The following is a 12,331-nucleotide window of genomic DNA, read 5'->3' as shown; positions in this document are numbered from 1 at the left end:
TATGTACACAGTGACTGCACCAGCAGCAGAATAGTGAGTGCAGCTCTGGGGTATAATACAGGATGTAACTCAGGATCAGTACAGGATAAGTAATGTCATGTATGTACACAGTGACTGCACCAGCAGCAGAATAGTGAGTGCAGCTCTGGGGTATAATACAGGATGTAACTCAGGATCAGTACAGGATAAGTAATGTCATGTATGTACACAGTGACTGCACCAGCAGCAGAATAGTGAGTGCAGCTCTGGGGTATAATACAGGATGTAACTCAGGATCAGTACAGGATAAGTAATGTCATGTATGTACACAGTGACTGCACCAGCAGCAGAATAGTGAGTGCAGCTCTGGAATATAATACAGGATGTAACTCAGGATCAGTATAGGATAAGTAATGTCCTGTATGTACACAGTGACTGCACCAGCAGCAGAATAGTGAGTGCAGCTCTGGAGTATAATACAGGATGTAACTCAGGATCAGTATAGGATAAGTAATGTCATGTATGTACACAGTGACTGCACCAGCAGCAGAATAGTGAGTGCAGCTCTGGGGTATAATACAGGATGTAACTCAGGATCAGTATAGGATAAGTAATGTCATGTATGTACACAGTGACTGCACCAGCAGCAGAATAGTGAGTGCAGCTCTGGGGTATAATACAGGATGTAACTCAGGATCAGTACAGGATAAGTAATGTCATGTATGTACACAGTGACTGCACCAGCAGCAGAATAGTGAGTGCAGCTCTGGAGTATAATACAGGATGTAACTCAGGATCAGTATAGGATAAGTAATGTCATGTATGTACACAGTGACTGCACCAGCAGCAGAATAGTGAGTGCAGCTCTGGAGTATAATACAGGATGTAACTCAGGATCAGTATAGGATAAGTAATGTCATGTATGTACACAGTGACTGCACCAGCAGCAGAATAGTGAGTGCAGCTCTGGGGTATAATACAGGATGTAACTCAGGATCAGTACAGGATAAGTAATGTCATAGCGGCGCAAATACCCTTGCAAGCCGTTTTCCCCTACAAGAATGTGCAAAGTCCCACAAAAGCCCTTAGTAAATGTGCCCCATGAAATTCTCAAAATGAGTCTGTATCCTGCCTGTAGGGGGCAGTATTAAATTATTGCTTGTGAGTGAGGACTGACAACCATCTCCTCCTGGTGGATCATGCAGCCTGATAACAGGATTAGTAACAGCGCCCCCTACATGTCCTATTAGGACACATCATACTTCAAGGAGTTGTTCCAATACATCTGTGGCTTTAAAGGGGATGTGGAGACCTTCCACCAAATACAGTGCCACGCCTGCTTATTGGTTGAGTCAGGTATTGCGGTGTAATTGCTGGCAATCGACCTGCGCCGCCATACCATGTAATTGTGAAAATACCCTTAAGGGGATTGTTCCTCTGGGTGAATTTCACAACATATGTGAATTTTCCTGTATAAAACGGACTTGAGTTTCCACTACGCCTCCTATAATTGGCTCCAAAATGCTAATAAGGGGTCCGAAAGATAAGAGCTCCGCCCACAGACGCCTGAGACACTAGCGCTTCCTGTTTCTTAGGGGGGGGGGCGGGGCTGAAGTAATATGTCATGTGATCTCTCTCATGTTTGATTGGTTGAGAAGGGCAATAGCCCCCTCTAGTGTATCAGGACCCTTCCTGTTCGCCCCCCACATTGGGTGCGGAGGCCATTGTTTTGTTGAATGTGGCTTTATTTTCGGAGCTTGTTGTGATGGCAACGGCCGAGACAAAAAAGGGGGTTTTTGTTCTGGGAGTTTGTGTGTTATCGGGTTTTGTGAGAGAACCTGCGGGAACCCAGCGGTGCCAGGGGAGAAAAAATACAGACCGGGCCGAACGCGCCAGAAGTGCATCCTCAGCCCCCCCCACCCCTTCCAAAAATATAATACTGTCAGTTTATCAGGGTCTGACGTCGTCTTTATGCACCGGGGGCATATGTTTGGGGTATGTTTCCCCCCACCCTAAGGAGAACGTGCATGCTCAGCCCAGACAAGTGTGCATGTGTATGTGGAGGTTGTCAGGGGTAACTGATGGCCAAGCATTGAGCTGACAACTTTTAAAATTTTTGAGTCACCCCTTTCCTCTGTACTAAGGGTTAAGGGGGGTCCCTCTGTAGCGGGGGAAGGGGGCTCCTCTGTTTCTTTGTAGTGGGGGGCTCCTCTGTTTCTTTGTAGTGGGGGGCTCCTCTGTTGTGGGGGATGAGGGGGTTCCTATGTAGCAGGGGGCTTTTCTGTAGTAGTTCCTATGTAGCGGGGGTAAGGAAGCTTCTCTGTTGTAGGGGTTTGTAGCAAGGGTCTCCTCTGTAGTAGGGGTTGAGGGGGTTCCTATGTAGCGGGGGCAGGGGGTTCCTCTGTAGTAGGGAGTGAGGTGGTTCTTCTGTAGCAGAGGCAGGGGTCTCCTCTGTAGTGGGGGCAGGGGGCTCCTCTGATGTGGGGGTTGAGGGGTCTCCTCTGTATTAGAGGTTGGGGGGTTTCTCTGTATTAGAGGTTGGGGGGTTTCTCTGTATTAGAGGTTGGGGGGTTTCTCTGTATTAGAGGTTGGGGGGTTCCTTTGTATTAGAGGTTGGGGGGTTTCTCTGTATTAGGGGTTGGGGGCTCCTCTGTCGTGGGAGGCATGGGGCTCCTCTGTAGTGGGAGCAGGGGACACCTTTGTCGTGGGAGCAGGGGACACCTTTGTCGTGGGAGGCATGGGGCTCCTCTGTCGTGGGAGGCATGGGGCTCCTCTGTCGTGGGAGGCATGGGGCTCCTCTGTCGTGGGAGGCATGGGGCTCCTCTGTCGTGGGAGGCATGGGGCTCCTCTGTCGTGGGAGGCATGGGGCTCCTCTGTCGTGGGGGGTTGGGGGCTCCTCTGTAGTAGGGGGCAGGGGGCTCCTCTGTCGTGGGGGTTGGGGGCTCCTCTGTCGTGGGGTTTGGGGGCTCCTCTGTCGTGGGGTTTGGGGGCTCCTCTGTCGTGGGGGTTGGGGGCTCCTCTGTAGTAAGGGCAGGAGGCTCCTCTGTCGTGGGGGTTGGGGGCTCCTCTGTAGTAGGGGCAGGAGGCTCCTCTGTCGTGGGGGTTGGGGGCTCCTCTGTAGTAGGGGGCAGGGGGCTCCTCTGTCGTGGGGGTTGGGGGCTCCTCTGTAGTAGGGGGCAGGGGGCTCCTCTGTAGTGGGGGTTGGGGGCTCCTCTGTAGTAGGGGCAGGAGGCTCCTCTGTAGTGGGGGTTGGGGGCTCCTCTGTAGTAGGGGGCAGGGGGCTCCTCTGTAGTGGGGGTTGGGGGCTCCTCTGTAGTAGGGGGCAGGGGGCTCCTCTGTCGTGGGGGTTGGGGGCTCCTCTGTAGTAGGGGGCAGGGGGCTCCTCTGTAGTAGGGGGCAGGGGGCTCCTCTGTAGTAGGGGGCAGGGGGCTCCTCTGTAGTAGGGGGCAGGGGGCTCCTCTGTCGTGGGGGTTGGGGGCTCCTCTGTAGTAGGGGGCAGGGGCTCCTCTGTAGTAGGGGGCAGGGGGCTCCTCTGTAGTAGGGGGCTCCTCTGTCGTGGGGGTTAGGGGCTCCTCTGTAGTAGGGGGCAGGGGGCTCCTCTGTAGTGGGGGTTGGGGGCTCCTCTGTAGTAGGGGGCAGGGGGCTCCTCTGTAGTGGGGGTTGGGGGCTCCTCTGTAGTAGGGGGCAGGGGGCTCCTCTGTCATGGGGGTTGGGGGGCTCCTCTGTAGTAGGGGGCAGGGGGCTCCTCTGTCGTGGGGGTTGGGGGGCTCTTCCATTCAGCTGTGTCGGCTCCAGTTATATCAGTGAGATTGCCGCTATTTGATGATTTCCTCCCTGGATATAACAAGACACCTCAGCGCTGCGGCGGGGGGGGCAGATGTGCGCCCCACCAGCTCCCCAAAGCCTGCGCGTCCTGATTGGTGAGAATTAGTCACATCTCCCTGGTGGGGCTGGAGGTATCTATATGATGGGGGGCTCTGGTATGTATCACCACATGTATCCACAGGTGCCCCCTTCTGTCACCCTACTTTCTGTGACCCTATTGCTTTTCTCTTTCACCCCTCACCCACTGTTACCCCAAGTCAGGTGTCCCCATTACTCTTCCCCTATCACCCCACTACTTCCCCACCAGTCATCTCCCTTCTGTTATCATATCGCCCATTTCCTATCTGGCCCCATCGCCCCATTCCTCTCCTCATCCATGTCACCCTCTGCTTTGCTCATGCCCCTCCCCTGCCACCCCTGCGGAGGACGTCTCACCCGCTCTCGCCCCACTATTTCTCACACTTTGCTGATTCCTGAACTTTCCAGGACACACCCTCCACTACAGAGCGGCTTAAAGGGGCAGACACACAGATAGAGGGGACCCACCCATCTCCATCCACTGCCCCTCCTGATATAGAAATCACATTATACCAACTACAACTCCCAGCATCCAGAGATCTGAGAGCTGTAGTCTTCAGGAGAGTCACATGTAAGAGACCATCACAATCCCCTACACACAGAGACCCCCAACAGCCGACCGAGCACCTGTCACCCCTCCATCTGTCCTCAATGTAAACCTCAGCTGTCTCCCGAGTATTTATAATAACGAGACCCCCATCCCCCAATCATCAAGCTGGAGGGTCTACCCTGAGATACACCCTGTATTATACTACAGAGCTGCACTCACTATTCTGCTGCTGGTGCAGTCACTGTGTACATACATGACATTACTTATCCTGTACTGATCCTGAGTTACATCCTGTATTATACTCCAGAGCTGCACTCACTATTCTGCTGCTGGTGCAGTCACTGTGTACATACAGGACATTACTTATCCTGTACTGATCCTGAGTTACATCCTGTATTATACTCCAGAGCAGCACTCACTATTCTGCTGCTGGTGCAGTCACTGTGTACATACATGACATTACTTATCCTGTACTGATCCTGAGTTACATCCTGTATTATACCCCAGAGCTGCACTCACTATTCTGCTGCTGGTGCAGTCACTGTGTACATACATGACATTACTTATCCTGTACTGATCCTGAGTTACATCCTGTATTATACCCCAGAGCTGCACTCACTATTCTGCTGCTGGTGCAGTCACTGTGTACATACATGACATTACTTATCCTGCACTGATCCTGAGTTACATCCTGTATTATACTCCAGAGCTGCACTCACTATTCTGCTGCTGGTGCAGTCACTGTGTACATACATGACATTACTTATCCTGTACTGATCCTGAGTTACATCCTGTATTATACCCCAGAGCTGCACTCACTATTCTGCTGCTGGTGCAGTCACTGTGTACATACATGACATTACTTATCCTGTACTGATCCTGAGTTACATCCTGTATTATACCCCAGAGCTGCACTCACTATTCTGCTGCTGGTGCAGTCACTGTGTACATACATGACATTACTTATCCTGTACTGATCCTGAGTTACATCCTGTATTATACCCCAGAGCTGCACTCACTATTCTGCTGCTGGTGCAGTCACTGTGTACATACATGACATTACTTATCCTGTACTGATCCTGAGTTACATCCTGTATTATACTCCAGAGCTGCACTCACTATTCTGCTGCTGGTGCAGTCACTGTGTACATACATGACATTACTTATCCTGTACTGATCCTGAGTTACATCCTGTATTATACCCCAGAGCTGCACTCACTATTCTGCTGGTGCAGTCATGACATTAGCAGTAGATTAGTGAGTGCAGCTCTGGAGTGTCATACTGTATCCATGCAGTGCTGTATATCCTATAGCTCAGGGGTGACCCCGGTGACAGATGGTCTGCAGTCACCCGTGAAGCTGTGACCTGCGTTGCGCTCTCTTATGTGACTGCAATGTGAAGTCTCTCAGAATGGAGGTCACTACCAAAAATAGACAAAGCCAAAATGCTGGAAGCTGAGACCCGGGGACCATCTGCCATGTGAACGCTCAGTGCATATACACTGATACATTGTATCACCAGAGACTACAACTCCCAGCAGTAGATAGGGAACCCCTTCAGCGCCCGGTGCTAATGACATCATAGTCGCACTTCGGTGCACCCAGCACTTGGCTCTTAATAATGGTTTAACCCCTCCTCCCCTGCAGGCTGTAAACTAATGACTGGTTGTGTCCCAATACTTCATTGTCGGATAATTATATAGGGTCTGAGAGTACTTTCTGTGCCGGGGAAAGCTGGGTGAGGACACCCAGCTCGTCAGATGCTGCCAGGATATGTTTATCAGGTGCAACACTGTAAAGGTTGCATGATGCCACACAGTTAAAGTCGCCTGATGGCGCCCAGGTACGCTTGACAGATGCTACACTGGTGGCGGCCAGTTAAAGTTATCTGACGGCGCTCCTTTCATGCCAGATGCTACATAGTTAACGCTGTCAAAGTCGTCTGATGCAGCCCAAGTAAGTTTGCCAGATGCCGCGCTATGAAGGTTGCCTGATGGCGCCTAAAGTTGTCTGATTCTACTTAAAGTTTGCCTGATGGTGCCCCAAGATAAGCCGCTACACTATGAAGCTTGCCCAATGCCACCCAGATAGGTGAGTCAGATGCCACACGGTTAAAGTTGCCTGCTGGCGCCCAGATAACTTTCTCCGGTGCCGCACACTTAAGCTTTACCAATACTGTTTAAGTTAAGTTTGTCAGATGGCGCAGTGTTAAAGTTGTAGCAAAGTCGCAATACTGTTTAGTTAAGTTTGTAGCAAAGTTGCACAGAGGCGCAGGCTGGTTAAGCTTTGACAGATGCAGCAGAGTTGAATTGGCGCCGTATTATTAACTCACACACTTCAACCTTGAACATGACAAACTCAGCTCTACTATAACTGGATGATGTCAGGAACCCCAGACACACAGCAACCCTGAATATGACAAATTCAACAATGTTATACCAAGATGATGTCAGGAACCCCCCAACACACTGACACTACAACCTGATATGTGACATACACAACTCTGCTATACACAGATGATGGCAGGAAACACAGAGACACACAAACTGCAACCCCGAATATATGACAAACACAATTCAGTTATACCCAGATGATAGAAGGAACCCCCCCCCCCACACACACACACACACACATCAAACTGAAACTTTGAATGTGACAAACTCAGCTCTGCTTTAACTGGATGATGTTAGGAACTCCAGACATACAGCAACCCTGAATATGACAAATTCAATGCTTGTATACCAAAATGATGTCAGGAGCCCCCCAATACATTGACACTGCAACCCTGAATGTGACAAACACAACTCTGCTATACCCAGATGATGTCAGGAACCCAAGACACACATCAACACTACAACCACAAATATGACCAACTCAGCACTGCTATACCTACATGATGTGAGGATCCCCCCAACTAACCAAACTGCAACCCTGAACGTGACAAACTCAGCAATGCTATACCTACATGATGTGAGGATCCCCCCAACTAACCAAACTGCAACCCTGAACATGACAAGCCCAGCAATGCTATACAAAGATGATGTGAGGATCCCACAACGAACCAAACTGCAACCCTGAACGTGACAAACTCAGCACTGCTATAGAAAGATGTGAGGATCCCCCCAACGAACCAAACTGCAACCCTGAACGTGACAAACTCAGCACTGCTATAGAAAGATGTGAGGATCCCCCCAACGAACCAAACTGCAACCCTGAATGTGACAAACTCAGCACTGCTATACAAAGATGATGTGAGGATCCCACAACGAACCAAACTGCAACCCTGAACGTGACAAACTCAGCAATGCAATACACACCCAATTTCGAGAAAAAAAACCTAGACACTTAAACCCCCGAATATGACAAACTGAGCACTGCTATACCAAGATGACGTGAGGATCCCCCTCACAAACCAAAGTGCAAACCTGAATGTGACAAACCCAGGACTACTATACAAAGATGATGTGAGGATCCCCCTCACAAACCAAACTGCAACCCTGAACGTGACAAACTCATCACTGCTTAACCAAGATGATGTGAGGATCCCCCCAACGAACCAAACTGTAACCCTGAACGTGACAAACCCAGCACTGCTATACTCAGATGATGTCAGGAACCCCTGACACACCCCTGTGCAACAATCTACAGGGAAAAAAAGTTCATAAACGCCCGCAAAGAGTCGCCCTGCAGCGGGCGAAGCCTCTTTATGTCCTGCTATACACCCTTAAAGGGGCGGTCACCCTAGTACAGAAACCGTATAAGTAGTAAGGTGGTCATTGAAGAACACTAACACAATGGCTGATACCAGAGAGTAATAGCTTGCATCGTATAGATGGAGGAGGTAGGTGTCACTTACCTATGTCGGAGTTGCAGAAGGCATCCTGGGGGTGACTGGGGGCGCAAGTGCAGCCGTCCACCGAGGAGAAGTAGTCACCAAGGAGCAGGGAAAGTGTCAGGAGCAGGAGGTGTGTGAGGACAGACATAGTGCCGGAGCGCAGAGACAGCACGACTGTAACCTGGTAACACTGTGACTGCTGACTGGTGCCTGCAGGGTTATATGTGGCAGCGCCCGCTGTCCCCTCCTCTGCCCGGCCCCTGCAGCCCAGGCCAATGGCAGCATCCAGGGGGGCCCGGCGCTGCAGGACCTCTTATGTTTCCTTCTAGGGGATGAGGGAATGTTCTGCACCTCTGGATGAGGAGGAGGAGGGGGGGGGGGGGACGTGTGATTACTAAAGCAGAGGAGCTCAAGTTCACAACAACAGCCCTAGTGCCAGGAGAGGGAACTGCGCCAAGCCCCCAGCCACCCGAAAAATACTAAATATCACTAGTGGTGTAGCAGAGCTGAGTTTGTCACGTGGCACAACTCATGAATGTTACTTGCTAGAGTGCGGATACCGCTCCTACACTATCCCATAAGACATGAAAACATCATATAACTCAATCAGCTCTGCTACATCTGCATAGGGAAGGGACATTTTCCAAAATTTAAGGGGGTCCAGGGGCAGAGCCAGTGCACAAAGTGCAAACGTCAAAGGGAAAAGGTGTTATAACATCGTTCTCTATAGTAATATCACTAGCGGTGTAGCAGAGCTGGGTTTGTCATGTGGCACAACTCATTGATTTCACATGCTAGAGTGCAGATACCGCTCTTGCGCTATCCTATACGACCTGGAGCGTCATAAAATCTTCAAATAACTCAATCAGCTCTGCTACATCTACATAGGGAAGGGACATTTTCCAAAATATAAGGGGGTCCAGGGGCAAAGCCAGTGCACAGATCAAAGGCAAAAGGTGTTATAACATTGTTCTCCATAGGAATGTTATTTGTGGTGTAGCAGAGCTGGGTTTGTCATTTGTTACAACTCATGAATCTTACATGCTAGAGTGCAGATACAGCTCCTACACTATCCTATAAGACATGAAAATATCAAACAACTCAATCAGCTCTGCTACATCTGCATAGGGAAGGGACATTTTCCAAAATTTAAAGGGGTCCAGGTGCAGACCCAGTGCACAAAGTGCAAACGTCAAAGGGAAAAGGTGTTATAACATTGTTCTCTATAGTAATATCACTAGCGGTGTAGCAGAGCTGAGTTTGTCATTTGTAACAACTCATTCATTTTACATGCTAGAGTGTGGTTACTGCTCCTTCACTATCCTATAAGACATGAAAACCTCAAACAACTCAATCAGCTCTGCTACATCTTCATAGGAAAGGGAGAATTTCCACAATTTAAGTGAGCCCAGTGGTTTTGGTGCAAACAGACAATGGAAAACGTGTTTTAGCGTCGTCCTCCAGAGCAATATTTCTAGCGGTGTAGCAGGAATGGGTTTGTCATTTGGCACAACTCATTCATTTCAGATGTAATGAGTACAGATCCAGCTTCTGCGCCATCCTATAGGACATGGCGCCAAACAACTCAATCAGCTCTGCTACAACTCATTAATTTTTGACCTTAGGCCGCAGATAACGCTACGGGTCTCATCCTATAGGTCATGGTGTGTCATGAAAATAACTCAATCAGCTCTGCTTCATCTGCATAGGGGAGGGAGCTTTCCAAAATGGAAAGGAGGTCCGGGGGCAGAGCCAAGATCAAAGGCAAAAGTGCAATATTGTTGTTCTCCATAGGAATATTACTAGCAGTGTAGCAGAGCTGAGTTTGTCATTCGGCACAATTCATTGATTTTGTTTATTATACTGCAGATAGACATACTACGTTATCTTATAAGCGCGGCGCGTCATCAAAGCACCAAACAACTCTATCAGCTCTGCTACATCTGCATGGGGATTTCCAAAATTTAAGGGTCTATTCCAGTGTACAAGCCTGAAAAAAGTGGTTTCCGTTCGAACCAAAAAAAATGTGTTATAATATCGCTCTCTTAAGGAATATCGCTAGCGGTGTAGCGGGTTTGAGTTTGTCATGTGGCACAACATGTCATATGGCGCGTCACCAAAGCACCAAACTCAATCAGCTCTGCTACATCAGTGTAATAATTCCAAAATAATCGTCCCCAAGAACAAGGCGGCTTCAGAGCAAACATCCCATGCAAAAAAATGTTATGGTATCACGTCTCCATAGGAACAGCAGTGCTGAGTTTGTCATCTGGCACAACTTTTATTTTGGAGACTGTTTTACTATACACGATGTGTCATCGGAGCGTTAAATAGCTTAGTCAGCTCTGCTACATAGGAAAACGTACAAAATGTAAAGATTCAATGCAAAATTATCATCATATCACTCTCTGGGAATAGTAGAGCTGAATTTGTCATACATGACTGCTGTGTTCTCTTCATCATAGCATCGGATAGCTCGATCAGCTCTGCTGCATCTACACAACACCCAATGCACATAATATTATAATATTACACTTTATAGGAATAGCTGAGCTGAGTTTGTCAATGGGCACAGCACATAATTTGGGTAAGGGGGGGGGGTGGTTGTGCCAGTGCATGAAACATATTCATTACAATCTACACATGTAGCAGAGGTGAGAAAAAGTGCACAGTACGTCACCAAAGAGTTAAGTAACTTCATCAGCTCTGCTACATCTGTATATATGCAAAGTGACGGTAGGAGGATTCCCTAAATGAAAAGGTCTCTGCCAAGTGTTGGCGCTGTGCCCGGGCACCGAGTGACTAGGTTGCATTGCCCATTGCAAATGACTGATGTAGCAGAGCTGAGATTGTTTGCGGTGCAAAAATTCTCCTTCAACATAGATATAGCAGAGGCGAGTGTGTAGCAGAGCGGACACAGTGATGTGATATTGTTATCTGTAATTGTATGTAGGCACTGACATAGCAGAGAGGAGTTGGTTATGTAACAGGACTATATATACACTGTATTGTAGTGTGTAGTTCAGATGTAGTATAATTGAGTTTGTCATTTCACATGATGCTGTAATCTTTGGTTATATATAGGACTGAACGTGATATGTCAGCACAGCAGAGCAGAGTTTGTCGTTTTGTGCGGTGACGTCAGGATGGGAAAACCTTTAAAAATCTTTTCAACTCAGAATTCACTTAAGTGCGCAAATGAATCAATTACATGACAGATCCAGCTCTGCTACATAGTATATCTGCACAAGGCGTAAGAGAAGCATAAGACGAGCACAAGAAAGTGCCAGACGTGGAGGCCGCAACAGCGCATCCACCACATCCCATCAGCACAGATGTAGCAGAGCTGATGAAAAGATAGAATAGTGAGTGCAGCTCTGGAGTATAATACAGGATGTAACTCAGGATCAGTACAGGATAAGTAATGTCATGTATGTACACAGTGACTGCACCAGCAGCAGAATAGTGAGTGCAGCTCTGGGGTATAATACAGGATGTAACTCAGGATCAGTACAGGATAAGTAATGTCATGTATGTACACAGTGACTGCACCAGCAGCAGAATAGTGAGTGCAGCTCTGGGGTATAATACAGGATGTAACTCAGGATCAGTACAGGATAAGTAATGTCATGTATGTACACAGTGACTGCACCAGCAGCAGAATAGTGAGTGCAGCTCTGGGGTATAATACAGGATGTAACTCAGGATCAGTACAGGATAAGTAATGTCATGTATGTACACAGTGACTGCACCAGCAGCAGAATAGTTCGTGCTGACTCATTCTGCTGTGAGCTGTTGGAGGGTGTGGTTGTGTGCTGCTGAGCTCCTGCACCACCTGGAGCAATCTCCATCCACCCAGGCCTGCTCTCTCCTCCCCAGGGAGGGAGTGGGTTACTGGGATGAGTGAGCCAGGAAAATCCCAGGCTTCTGCCTCCCGGACCAGGCCGGCGGGGGGCAGGAGAAACAAGTTACCGGCCAAAGCAGAAGGGGTGAGAAGATCTGCCCGGAGCCAAGGACGCAGCGATGTGACCTCGGCTGCCACCCCCAAGACCCAGGGAAGCCGC

At 48.9% G+C, this 12,331-nt stretch overlaps 2 protein-coding genes across 3 annotated transcripts in view; one reads left to right on the top strand and one right to left on the bottom strand.

Annotated features, from left to right (window-relative positions):
• The window catches only part of TIMP3 (TIMP metallopeptidase inhibitor 3), a 29,486-nt gene extending 20,974 nt beyond the window's left edge, over positions 1-8,512 (bottom strand). Inside the window, exon 1 of the mRNA XM_072145122.1 lies at positions 8,289-8,512. Coding sequence (XP_072001223.1) covers positions 8,289-8,415 — 127 coding nt within the window. The 5' untranslated portion in view covers positions 8,416-8,512. The remainder of the gene's footprint in view (positions 1-8,288) is intronic.
• The window catches only part of SYN3 (synapsin III), a 221,593-nt gene that overhangs the window by 141,119 nt on the left and 68,143 nt on the right, over positions 1-12,331 (top strand). The gene's annotated exons all lie outside the window — the stretch shown is intronic.

The sequence above is a fragment of the Engystomops pustulosus genome, chromosome 4 (assembly GCF_040894005.1).
Source record: "Engystomops pustulosus chromosome 4, aEngPut4.maternal, whole genome shotgun sequence".
Lineage (NCBI taxonomy): Eukaryota > Metazoa > Chordata > Amphibia > Anura > Leptodactylidae > Engystomops > Engystomops pustulosus.
This window is presented reverse-complemented; position numbering and strand designations above follow the sequence as displayed.